Source organism: Lutra lutra, chromosome 8, assembly GCF_902655055.1.
Source record: "Lutra lutra chromosome 8, mLutLut1.2, whole genome shotgun sequence".
NCBI classification, from domain to species: domain Eukaryota; kingdom Metazoa; phylum Chordata; class Mammalia; order Carnivora; family Mustelidae; genus Lutra; species Lutra lutra.
Genome location: NC_062285.1, coordinates 96,408,892 through 96,422,555, shown reverse-complemented (window position 1 = coordinate 96,422,555; position 13,664 = coordinate 96,408,892). Strand labels below are relative to the sequence as shown.

At 40.7% G+C, this 13,664-nt stretch overlaps 1 protein-coding gene and 1 long non-coding RNA gene across 3 annotated transcripts in view; both read left to right on the top strand.

Annotated features, from left to right (window-relative positions):
• The window catches only part of LOC125107235 (uncharacterized), a 28,942-nt gene extending 21,118 nt beyond the window's left edge, over window positions 1–7,824 (top strand). Inside the window, exon 3 of one of the 2 annotated variants that reach the window (XR_007129494.1) lies at window positions 7,779–7,824. This is a non-coding gene — a long non-coding RNA (uncharacterized LOC125107235). Of the gene's footprint in view, window positions 1–485; window positions 506–7,778 lie in introns of those variants that run through there. The other variant, XR_007129495.1, reaches the window with a different exon arrangement.
• A 1,913-nt stretch (window positions 7,825–9,737) lies between these two features.
• CPM (carboxypeptidase M) overlaps window positions 9,738–13,664 on the top strand; it is a 73,364-nt gene continuing 69,437 nt past the window's right edge. Inside the window, exons 1-2 of the mRNA XM_047742779.1 lie at window positions 9,738–9,780; window positions 10,071–10,233. Coding sequence (XP_047598735.1) covers window positions 10,074–10,233 — 160 coding nt within the window. The 5' untranslated portion in view covers window positions 9,738–9,780; window positions 10,071–10,073. The remainder of the gene's footprint in view (window positions 9,781–10,070; window positions 10,234–13,664) is intronic.

The following is a 13,664-nucleotide window of genomic DNA, read 5'->3' as shown; positions in this document are numbered from 1 at the left end:
AGAATATATTAAGCCAAGAAGGCCATGCTGTGCAGTGAAGAATGTGGTCCACACCACTAAGGATAAGATGTAAGAGGCAGAAAGGAATGTCAAGCCAGCTCCCAGAAAAGATCCCAGGTTTCTGAGAACATATGATGTTCTCTATTGGAGAATTTGGTCTCTTGTAGAACGTAAGCTACATGAGGGCCAGGATTTGGCCTGTCTTGTTCACAGTTGTAATCCTTAGGCAACATCCTAGCGCCTGGCACAGAGTAAGCAATAAATACTTGATAAAGGGATGAATGAGTGAATGAGTGAAAATAAGAGAGTGGGGCAGAGCCACATGTACGTCTACTCCCACAATGACACAGTGCTGAAGAGGGACCACGGAAAGAATGGTGATGGTGGATGCCTTTACAGGCATGCTATGTTTTCTCACACTCTTCCAGGAACTATGCTGTGCCTTTTTTTCTTTTGAAGATTTTATTTATTTATTTGACATAGAGAGAGAGAGCACAAGCAGAGGAAGAGGGAGAAGCAGGCTCCCTGCTGAGCAGACAGCCCCACTCGGGACTTGACCCCAGAACCCTGAGATCATGACCTGAGCCAAAGCCAGATGATTAACCGACTGAGCCACCCAGGTGCCCATATGCTGTGCTTTTTGATGACTTAAATAGCATTTTCAGTCCTTTAATTTAATTTAATTAATTTATTTGAGAGAGAGAGACAGACAGCACAAGCAGGGGCAGGGGCAGAGGGAGAGGGAGAAGCAGGCTCCTCGCTGAACAGGGAGCCTCATGCAAGACTCAGTTCTAAGGACCCTGGGATCATGACCTGAGCAGAAAGCAGACACTTAACCAACTGAGCCACCCAGGCGTTCCAGTCCTTTTATTTTTGTGTGTGTGCCATCAAGCATTCTAGGATTCAAGGGTACCCGGGTGGTTTGGTCGGTTAAGTGTCCACTCTTGGTTTTAGCTTGGGTCATGATCTCGGGGTCATGAGAGCAAGCCCTGAGTTGGGCTCTGTGCTCAGTGGGGAGTTTGCTTGGGATTCTTTTCCCTTTCCTCTCCTTCTCTCTCTCTCTCTGCCTCTCTCTCTCCTCATGCTCTCTCTCCCTCTCTCTTAAATAAATAAATAAAACTTTAAAAGAAAGAGAGAGAGAATTCTAGGATTCAGAACTTTATCATAAATTCCTTATGAATCTCCCAAAGGAATGCTAACATATTTACAGTTGCACGTCCAAGATAAAAGAACTACTTTGCTTGGATTTTGATGGATAGCTTCTATAGCAAATAGAAAACACAACCACCATCCCTAGAGAAACACTTGTTTAAAAGACAAACAGTTCTAAAATATTAATAACAATAACAACAACAAAACAAAAATAGGTACAACACAGACTACAGAGTTCTTGTTTTAAACAGAATGCTTGAGTTAAGCTGTGTTCTTTAAATTTCTGGGTCCCACTGTTTAGATATCCCTCCTTGGTAGTTAAGGGGAAGGATCAAATTCTGGACCTTCATGGAAACCATCTAGCTTTTCACTAACGACTTCCAAATCCTTTGCTAAATATTATAATCTTTCTATTCTGCAACATTGTAGGGTCCCTTTCTTCTTTTGTGTTTATCAGATAATAACAAATCCAGTTCCGGTGGGGGGATAGATCTGATTTGCTGGAGCCAGTTGGCAAGAGGTAGGTATAGTGCAGAGTGAAAGGTACCTGAAGAGTCAGGCTTAACCTAAATACTCTCTTAGGTATATAGGAAACGGAAGGAAGTGGAAAGAATCAGTGAGCGGCATTAGGACATCATTTTACGTGTGAAATTTCAAGAAAATTTGCCTTTTTAAAGGCAATGTATTAGAGCAGTTTTTGGTTTATAAAAAATTTGAGAAAGAGGTCCAGAGATTTCCCACTTACAGGTATCTTCTGCTTCTCAAGAGTTCGTATCACACCACTTTGCTTTTATAAAAGACCTACATCAGTATCCGTTTCTGATTTTCACTTTTACAGAAAAAGATGAAAAGTAACATTAGCCTTCAGTGTTTGCTTTGCCACAAGCCAACAGAGAGGCAGTGTGCACCCCAAGTGGCAACAGTGGCGCCCCGACTCACTACCCTCAGCCTCTCGGCATCAAGCTGCCGTGGCTCGCAGCTGTGTCTGTGAGCATCTGTGCTTTATCTGGATGTAGGTTGTCCTCCACTATCAGGATGTATCCTAAGATACCAGAAATGCCCAAAAGAGGTTATTTGTGTGGGGTCTGGGAATGCTCAAGAAATCTTCCATATAAGTGAATGATGATTGTTTCTTTGCTTTATGCCATTTGGACTTATGAGGGTTCTCCTAGGAACACTCGCTTTCCTGATAGAAGGAAACCCCTGGATTCCTGAGCTACATATGTGTGGCCTCTTACGTCATTAGCTTCACTTGCTAGAACGGTACATTTTTCATGGTGGATGAACCTATGTTGACGCATCATAATCACCCAAAGTCCCTCGTTTACCTTAGGGTTCATTCTTATTGTTGTACGTTCTATGAGTTTGGATCAATGTGTAACAACATATATTCATCATCATCACTGCCCTAACAGTCCTCTGTGCTCTTGCCCACTCACAACCTGTTCACCTTGACAACTACTGATCTTTTTTATTGTCTCCAGAGTTTCACCTTTTCCACTTTTTGCCAAACAAAAGTTTTTCATTTTACCAATTTACCATTTTACCAATTTTTTTTTTTCACGATTCCTGTCTTTGGTATTGTATCTCAAAAGGCGTCACCACACCCAAGATCATCTAGGTTTTCTTCTATGTTATCTTCTAGGAGTTTTATAGCTTTGTAGGTGTTATATTAGGTTTATGAACCATTTTAAATGAATTTTTGTGAAGGATGTAAGGACAGCATCTAGATCCAGGTTTTTTGCCTATGGCTGTCCAGTTGTCCCAGTACCATTTATTAAATAGACTATTTTGCTCTGTTGTATTGCTTTTGCTCCTTTGTCAAAGATAAGTTGGCTGTATTTATGGAGGTCTATTTTTGGACTCTATTCTGTTCCATTGACCTATTTATCTCTTCTTTTATCAGTACCACACGACTTTGATTACTATACCTTTAGAGTAAGTCTTTTTTTTTTTTTTAAGATTTTATTTATTTATTAGACAAAGAGCGAGAGATCACAAGTAGGCAGAGAGGTGGGTAGAGGCAGAGAGAGAGGGGGAAGCAGGTTCCCTGCTGAGCAGAGATACCGATGCGATGCGGGGCTTGAGCCCAGGACCCTGAGATCATGACCTGAGCCGAAGGCAGAGGCTTAACCCATTGAGCCACCCAGGCGCCCTAGAGTAAGTCTTGAAGTTGGATAGCATCAGCCCTCCAACTTTGTTCTTCTCTTTCAACATTGTGTTAGCTATTCTGGAGCTTTTGCCTTTCCATATAAACTCTTTTTTTTAAAGGATTTTATTTATTTATCAGAGAGAGTGAGAGAGAGAGAGAGACAAAGAGAGTATAAGTAAGGGTAATGGCAGGCAGAGGGAGAAGCAATCTCCCCCCTGGGCAGGGAGCCCAGTGTGGGACTCTATCCCAGGACTCAGGATCAGGACCCAAGTTCCTGAAGGCAGACACTTAACTGACTGAGCCACCTGGGTGCTCCTCCATATAACCTTTAAAATCAGGTTGTTAATACCAACAAAGTAACTTGTTGGGATTTTGATTGGGATTGCATTGAATCCATACAGCAAGCTGGGAAGAACTGACATCTTGACAATACTGAATCTTCTGATCCACCCACATGGAATATCCCTCCACTTGTTTTACTTCTTTGATATCATTCACCAGAGTTTTATGGTATTCCTCATATAGATCTGGTACATATTTTGTTGGTTTTATACCTAAGTATTTCATTGGTGGGGGTGCTAATGTAAATGCTATTATGTTTTTAATTTCAAATCCCACTTATTCATTGTTAGTATATAAAAAAGCAATTGATTTTGTAATAGTAACTGTGTATCCCTCAGTCTTACTATAATACACTTATTGGTTCCAGGAGTTTGTCAATTCTTTTGGATTTTCTACACAATCATATCATCTGTGAACAAAGACAGTTTTATATCTCCTTCCCAGTTGTATGCCTTTTTTTTTTTTCCTTGTTGTATTAGGAAGGACTTTCAGTATAAAACTGAAATGAGTAGTGGGAGAGGACATCCTTGCCTTGTTCCTGAGCTTACTGGAAAAGCTTTGAGTTTCTCACCATTAAGTATGATGTGAGTTTAGGTTTTTTGTAGACAGTCCTTATCAAGTTGAGAAAATTTCCCTCTATTCCTAGTTTACTGAGAGTTTTTATCATGAATTGGTGTTGGATTTTGTTAAATGCCTTTTCTGCATCTATTGATATGATCACGTGATTCTTCCTTTTTTGATCTGTCAATGTGATGGATAACATTAATTAATTTTTGAATGTTTAACAAGGTTTGCATACCTGGGATAAAGTCTAGTTGGTCATGACACATAATTCTTTTTATACTTTGGATTTGATTTACTAATATTTTGTTAAGGATTTTTGCATCTATATTCATCACAGATATTGGCCTATAGTTTTCTTTTCTTATAATGCCTTTATCTGGTTTTAGTATTAGGGTAATGCTGACCTCATAGAACAAATTAGGAAGTGTTACCTCTGGTTCTATCCTCTCAAAGAGTTTGTAGAGGATTGGTATAAATTCTTCTTTAAATGTTTGGTAGAATTCACCAGTAAACTGACCTTGGCCTGACACTTCTTGTTTGGGTAGGTTATTCATTATTGATTCAATTTATTTAATAGGTATAAACTAAAACTTATCCTTAAAAAAAGGAAATTTAGTTGTTAACTTGTAGAAAATTGGTAAGATGCTCATAATTTCTGCTCTGTAAAGAAGATAGCACCAAAGGTCATAGTTTATTGTCCTGTAGGACATTAATCAGATTTATATCTAATTTAGCAATAATTTAGAATAACTTCAGTATTTTCTCATACTGATGATACACATTATTTCTCTTATCTTTCTTTAAATCATCTTTGTTTACTGCTGGTTTTCTCAATAGTTAAAAAACTTGACCTGTGTTTAACTGTATTTTTATGAGCATTATTTTATAACATTTTGAAATTATACTTTGACATTTTATAGAAGTACAACTTGGTACTATTTAAAATATTTAAAATCTTGGGCGCCTGGTGGCTCAGTGGGTTAAGCATCTGTCTTCAGCTCATGTCATGATCTCAAGGTCCTGAGATCGAGGCCCGAATTGGGCTCCCTGCTCAGTGGGGAGTCTGCTTCTCCCTCTCCCTCTCTCCCCCACTTACGCCTGCTCTCTCTCTCTCTCTCAAATAAATAAAATCTTTCAAAAAAAAAAAATCACAAAATCTAGTGACAATTCTGTTCTCATTCTTGTTGACCTTTGTTGAGGTATTTAGCCCTGAGCTATAGTCTTTCCCTCTGTTCCAATTCCTGCCCCTAACTTGGGGACCTTCTTGTCTTTAGGCAGGATGGATCCATCCTCTCCCTTTTTAGTTCCCTCCTATCCCGTTTCCAGTGGCCTTCCTCAGTTCTGTAATTCACTTCTTCACTCTTCTTCACTTCTGTAACTCAGTACAAAGGATTTTAGATACTCTATTCTTTCAGAACTGTTCATCTCAGATATTTCTGTGCTTTTTGCTCTGTACTGCTTTTAGATGAAAATGCCTTGTTTTTCTGCTTAAAAGAAGTAACATGTTTCCTGGAAAATTTTTTTCAGAAAATACAAAAAGATTCAAAAGAGAGAATCAAGATGCTGCCATCCAGAACATACCACTCAGCATTTTGCAACCTTTTAAACTTGCTGTCAGGAAGAGCTTTTTGTTTGCTTTCCAAAATGGGATCTTACCATTCATTTTACTTTTGTAATCTGGTTTTTGCCACTCAATGATTTACCTTTCCCAGCCAATAAATAGAGACCTACATCATCATTATTATGGCTGAAAAACAATTTATTTTATGGATGTAATGTTCTTTATCTAACCCAGGGTGTCTCAACCTCAACACTGACATTTGGGGCTGGATAATTTATTGCAGGGCCTGGACTGTGCATTGTAGGATGTTCTGTAGCATTCCTGCCATCTATCTACCAGTTATATGCCAGTGTCATCATCCCCCTGGTCATGATAATGAAATATGCTTCCAGCTAGGGGCCCCTGGATGGCTCAGTAAGTTAAGAATCCGACTCTTGATTTCTGCTTAGGTCATAATCTCAGGATCCTGAGATAGAGCTGGGCATGAGGCCCTGTGATCAGCAAAATAATCTCTCTGTCCCTCTCCCTTCCCCTCTGCTCCTCCCCTTCTGCCTGTCCCCCTGGTCCTCTCCCACCCCTCCCCCACCTGCCCCTGTGAGCTTGAGCACTCCCTCTCGCTCTCAAATAAATAAATAAAATCTTTAAAAAAAATATATTTCCAGGGGCGCCTGGGTGGCTCAGTGGGTTGAAGCATCTGCCGTCGGCTCAGGTTATGATCCCAGGGTTCTGGGATCAAGCCCCGCATCGGGCTCTCTGTTCCTCGGGGAGCCTGCTTCCTCCTCTCTCTGCCTGCCTCTCTGCCTACTTGTGAACTTTGTCTGTCAAATAAATAAATAAAATCTTTAAAAATATATATATATTTCCAGCTATTCCAAATGGCTTCTGTGGGCAATCTTATCCCAGTTGAGAAACACTGACATAATCAGTCTACTATTACTTAAAATTTACACTTATCTATTTTTTTTACAATAAAAACAGTGGTGCTAATAACAATCCTAACATATATAAACTTAGCACTTCTTTGAGTTCCTGCATAGCTTAAATTCCTAGAAAAGAACATATTTTAAATGTTGATGTCTATTCCCAGATAGTTCTCCAGATGTGTTTTATCAATTTATAGTACCATTTAAACAGCAGAAATGCCATTTCCTCAGATACTTATCCAAGTACTGTCCATCTTTTAAATCTTTCTTAGTGAAATGCAAAACATAATACTATTTTGCCCTTTAAACTTGTAAATTCTTTGATTGCTAATCAGTTTGGTAGCTTTTACTATGTTTATTGGTCATTTGTATTACTCCTTTTGTGAGCTGCTAATTATTATCTTTTGTCCATTCTTGGTTTTGCAAAAGCTAGTAATTCTTTTTTCCAGTTTGTAATTTTTCTGGTAACATTTATGCTGAGTTTTCCTTTATAGAAGTTATACATTTTTTGTGTCATCAAATTATTAGCCTCTTTATTGTGGTTTTACTGTTAGTGGTGTCATACTTAGAAAGATCAACTCTGAAGTCTTATACTTCAGAGTTTTACTCTATTAGACCAACCTTCTATTTTTCTTTATTTCTCACTAGACCCTAACTGAGCCTTTACTATGTCTAGACCAGCACAGATCAAATTCGAATGCACACGGGACGCCTGGGTGGCTCAGTTGGTTAAGTGGCTGCCTTCGGCTCAGGTCATGATCCCAGCATCCTGGGATCGAGTCCCACATCGGGCTCCTTGCTCGGCGGGGAACCTGCTTCTCCCTCTGCTTCTGCCTGCCTCTTGGCCTACTTGTGATCTCTCTCTCTCTCTCTCTCTCTCTCTGACAAATGAATAAAATCTTTAAAAAAAAAATTCGAATGCACATATGGATTAACTAGAATCTTATTAAAATTCACATTCTGATTCAGTAGGTTTGTATGGGACAAGGGTGTCTGCCTTTCCAACAAGCTTACAGGTGATGTCAGTGCTCTTCCTGGACCACACTTTTTTTTTCTTCTAATTTTATTTATTTATTTGACACAGGGAGAGATAGAGTACAAGCAGGAGGAGCGGCAGGGAGAGGGAGAAGCAGGCTCCCGCAGAGCAGGAAGCCGGACCCAGTGCTCCATCCCAGAACCCCCAGACCATGACCTGAGCAGAAGGCAGACCTGGGTGGCTCAGTTGGTTGGGCGTCTGCCTGGACCACACTTTGAGTCACTAGGTTTTAGACCTTCAAGCCCTCAATTCTCTCTACTCTCTCCCTCCATTCTCTAATTAGTTCTCCTCTGAATTTGCTTCTCTTCCTCCCTACTGTGAATCCCAAGGGTAGTAATTTCAACTATACTTCACCCCTTTGGTTTTTTGGTACAACAAGCCTTGCAATCTCCACTTCAATATTGACAAAGCCACCATTTCTCCATTTCTCCTGCCACAGTACCACGGAAGGAAATCCTGTAACTGCTACTTTCTTCTATAACAAATGTATCATTTCTAAAGTCCAATCAGCGAGCTTTCACTTTGTTCCTCCTCAGCTGCCTTTCCCATTTTCATAGTAACTTTGCCTAAATGTTAACTCCTCAACCCCGCCCCACCTCCTTTGAAGCCTCTTTGTCAGTGAATGGCAGTAAAAGAACCTCTTCAAGCCACCTAGTAGAAGTCACAGCATAGTAACTGCTGCAAGTTTAAAAAGAAATCTGTTCAAAAACCCAACAATGTCAAGATTTTCCAACACTTAGAAAAGTCTGTCTAAAGGCTTATGAATTAAACTAGATTATTTAATAAACACCTCATACAGTTCTTACAATGTGCCTGCCAACTTTAGTTAGGTATGTAGAAGGAGCGAGGACTGGAACCCAAATCTTTTGACACTAGTCTTAGGCTTTATCCCTCCAGGCTCTGGCGCTTGGGAAACACAGGAGGCCTCATTGTTCCTGAGAGCTCAATACTACAATAGTTATCTGTGTCTGCAACAAAGAAGAGGCAGGCAAATCAATAGCGGTTTTCAGCTCCGGATACATATTTGATTCACTCGAAGCACTTTTTAAAAATGTCCTTTCCAGGACCTCACCGGGAGAAAATCTGTTCAATTAGTTTTCAGTGGTGCGCTAGTATTTTTAATCTGTTAAAGAGGAATGTTATTCCAAACCAGGGTTTTTTAAGCTTTTTATGTTCACTGGACCCTTGACACAAATCTCCAATCTCTCTGACCGGTAATGTGTGACAGGTGTGTGAGGTCTTGGCCCACACCACAAACTGCCTCTTGGGTTTTGGTGAGATCTGTTATCCCTAGTGCAAATGTAGACCACCCCATCCTTCCAGAAAGAAGCATTTAAGAAAGAGAGAACTAAAATTGGCCTAGGGAGTGTTGGTGGAGGGAGTGTTGGATTTACAAATAGTGGCTGTGTTTCTTCCATGTGATTTCCAGTTTTAAATTTAATTGATGTAGCCAATCTCACGCACCAAATAAATTTGTCGGAAATTCTCCTATACTGCACAGTTGGCAATTGAAAACTTCTACACACACGCGTTCTTCTCTCTTGAATCCCACGCGTCTTCAGAGCAGGGCCGGGGAGCCTGGCACAGCTGGGACGCAGCCGCTCCTACTCGCAGAGCTCTCACGGTGTCCCGGGGCTCCAGCCGAGCCAAGGGCCCGGCTCCACAGCTGCAAACTCGCAGCAGCTGGAGACACCCAAACGCCCGCTTGCCCCTCGCCGGAGCCGTGGAGGACACGCTTCCAACCCGGGGCGCCGGCAAAGCCTGGGACCGCGACAGGCGACTCAAAGATTACACCGCCCTCGACCGCGCACCTGCACTGTCCGCCGCACCCCGATAAGCCCGCGCTGCGCGGGTTCCAGTCAGCCCAGGTGCGAAGGGCGCTGAACCGCCCCCGCCGCGCCGCTCTGCCCCGCCCACCAGGGACCTGCGCGGCGCCCGAGCGGGCCGGCGGCACGTCAGTCAGGCGCCGGGGGCGGAGTCCGGGAGCGCCGGACTATAATAGGCTCCGGCCGGCTGCCGGCGGCAGATAGAGGTGTGCGCCTGGGGAAGGGTGAGGCTGAGCGCGCGCGGAGCTCCAGGCAGCTGCCGGCCGGCGGCGACTCGCGGACCCGAGGGAGGGAGGGAGAAAGGGAGGAAGGGGCGTGCGATGGGGTGGAGGGCATTCGGGGCTGCCCGGGTTCCGCTCACACCAACTCCCGAAGGTGCTGCTTCCCACTTTCACCTCCTCGGACGTGGGCAGCGGTGTCAGGGGACTTGACAGTACAACGCTGAGCTGAGCTGGGGACGTCCACAGCCCTTCCCGCCTCTGTTCTCAGCTTTGTTATTTGTATTCATCTCCAGAACATGGACTTCGTCCGCCTCTGGCTAGGGCTGCTGCTGCCTTTGGGGGGTGCGCTGGACTTCGGCTACCACCACCAGGAAGAGATGGAAGCGTTTTTGAAGAATGTGGCCCGAAACTACAGTTCTATCACTCGCTTACACAGTGTTGGGAAGTCTGTGAAAGGTAGGGTCCGTCTCGTGCACTTGCCCAAACCCCCAGTCCTCGCTTTCATTCATTAAATACACCTTAGTTTTCTGTCCCCTTTCCTTGGAGCTACTCAGAGGAGCTCCAAGAGGGCAAGCTGGTGCCCTGCGTGTTGGTTGGTTTCTGCTTTTGTGTGTTGTGTTGTTTTATTTTGCAAGGGAAGTAGTAGGAAGACCTGAATTTTAGTAGACGTCTCTGCTGTCATTCAGTGTCATTGAGTCTTGTTCTTTTTCCATCTTGCTGGCACTAGTTGCTTGAGGTAGGTAAACTTGTGTCAAGAAGGTGTCCGTTTATCCATCGCAGCTTTCCCCTTTTGTTGGCTTCTTTAAATAGGATTTGGACTGTTAGTATCATTTCGGTTTTTTCAAAGTCTCCTTTAAGCTAAAATAGTTCAGTTCTGTTGGCGAGATTTCTGTTGTGTATAATCAACCCTATGACATAAAGTGATGCAAAACTATTGTTTCTATAAGTTTATGTTAAATAGTACCGTTGGTAAGATTTGTGTCATGCGTAATTAGCCCTCTGGCTTAAAGTTATGCAAAAAAGTGACTGATACTGATTAAAGGCTCTTTTAAGATTATCTATTTGGATAAGACAATTGCTGGATAATAAATATGTTAGCAATGATTGGGACTAGCATTTTCACATTTATCATTTAATTGCTTGTTTTAATTTAGAAATTAATATATTAAATATAAATAACTGTATATTAAGTCTCATTTTGATAGACAAGGAATTTGAATCAGAGATATTAAGTATTTTGCTCAGGATCACCAGATGGCTGATTTTATAACCAGGATTGGCATTCAGATCCTTCTACTTAAAGGCGTAGATATTTGGGGGAAAGTCAAATACTTTGTTAAACATTGTTATTTCTTAATCTTTTTATATTGCTACCCTGGAAGAGATTACCTGAAAACTTAATGCTTAAACCAAAAGTTTTGTTAAGTTTATGCTATTTGGAGCTCCTCTCTTTATAAGGTGTAGTCAGACTTTACCTAGATTTCAGCTCTGAGCTTTTGAACCAGGGAGTGCCTCTTAATTACCATATTTTCAAGAAAAAAAATTAGTCATGGTTTTTATGTTAAAGAAGACCTATTATACAAATTTATTTACATCCAATCCAAAATAAAAAATGCTGGGTCATGTGTGTAATGGTATCTTTGTTTTCAAACAACATTGCCAAAGAGCTGGTGCCAGAACTACTCTGTACTGATCTATAATCCAAATTACAAAGGTTGGATGTGTAAGAAATTGTATCTTGAATGAGCATATGTATTCAGCCTTTTGAAATCATTTCCCCCTAGGGTTCAAAAAGACCAATTTTAAAAGATCTAAGAATACTAATTATATTAATAAAGGAAATACCTTGCGTTATTGTTCTGCCATCATTTAAACCACAAGATGATGAGGGTGTTGTTAATTTTAAGTACTAAATGATTTGGCAAGTTTTTATGTTTTCAAGCAAAAGTGCTTTTGAAAGAAAATTGGAGAATCTTTTAATAATGTGAACCAGCTCCTCTGATCTGTCTTGCATGATATCAGATGACTGTGACAGTGAAAGCCGCTAGGCTCCCCCTCCCCAACTTTGTATGCACTCTTATGGGTAAAGGACTGAGACGTTAATCCTGTAAAAATAAAATCTGACACTAGTCACCAAATGTTTGTGTTGAATATATTCTGCATAACTACCCCAGTTAGGAAAAAGTTTCCAGGTGGTGGGTTAAACTGTACACTCTATCATTCACTGCATGTTTTCATGACCATTGAAAACCAGTGCTCATTTGTTGGTGCTCCTTTCATTAGATAGGCAGTTTTCCCTGGCTGTCCCGCCCTCTGGTGTAGGATAGTCTGCTTAGCAAACAGCCTTTATGATACGTGTTATTTATTTAATTTATTATGAACCTGGGCAATCTACCTAGAAGAGAAGGAATATTGCTACCCGGTCAAATACATTTTTAGCCTTTGTAAATGCACATCGAATGGGTTTTTGTTTTAATCATGAATCCCATTCTGCTTTTCTTCCTCAATTCACATTTTTTCATTACATATCTCTATGAACTGACAAGGTCTGCAGAGGTAAATTGGTTGCTGGATAGTGTTTTATCTTCTTGGTTATAGGAATTGTCTTATAGGATATTGTCTTTGTCATTTACCTTTTGGGGGTATCTATATGGTTCTGATGATCTAGTATAAACAAGGATGCTTTAAAAGCATTGATAACATCATGATGATTACCTTCCATTATAACTGGTGCTTTTCTTTTAAGTTTTTTATTTTGAAATGCTTGAAACCCACACAAAAGTTGAACTCACATACACCCATCACCCAGATTCAGCCATACTAGACTGACCATATTTCGTTTGAACCTTTTGGAGGAAACCCCATGACCTAATGACCTAGTAAAATCTTAGGTGAAACGAGAGAAGCAACTCCAAAAACTGACAACCAAGTTGTGAAAAATTAGAAAAGGTACTATATTTATTGGTTTATTCATTGCTCCATTTAGTTAAGCAAATATACCCCCTTTTTTTTCCACTCCTAACACCCTCTGTCTAGTATGATGCTGGCACATATTCAGTAATTTTTATCCTTTTTTTAAATGAACTGAATGTTTGCTGAGTGAAAGCTTTGTGAAGTAAGCAAAGTTGTGTGCCATTCATTACCTACTGTTAGGTAGCCCCCTTTAAAGGACAAATACATTTATTGTGGATTTCCCTAACAAGCCTCTCCACCCCCCAGAGTTAGTTCTAGGACTGTGCATGTGTATGTATTTTTTTTCCTGCCACTTCTTTTCTTTTTTTTTTTTTCTTTTTTAAGTTTTTAATTCCAGTTAATATATGGTGTTACATTAGTTTCAGGTACAATATAGTGATTCAGCACTTCCATACATTACCCAGTGCTCATCACAAGTGCACTCCTTAATCCCCCTCAGCCCATTTCACCCATCCTGCACTCCCCTCTCCACTCCTCTGGTAACTATCAGTTTGTTTTCTATAATTAAGAGTCTGTTTCTTCATTTTGTCTGTTTCCTTTTGTTCATTTGTTTTTTAAATTCCACATATGAGTGAAATCATAGGGTATTTCTCTTTCTCTGACATTTTGCTTACCATTATACTTTATCCATGTCATTGTAAGTGGCATGATTTCATTATTTTTTATGGCTGAATAATACTTCATTTTGTGTGTTGGTGTGTGTGTGTATAAATATACATACCACATATTCTTTATCCAATCATCAATCAGTGGACACTTGGCTGCTTCCATATATTGACTATTGTGAATCGTGCTGCTATAAATACAGGGGTACATGTATACCTTAGTATTCTTTGGGTAAATACCTAGTAGTAAAATTACTGGATGGTAGGGTAGTTCTATTTTTAACTTTTTTTTAAAAAAGATTTTATTTA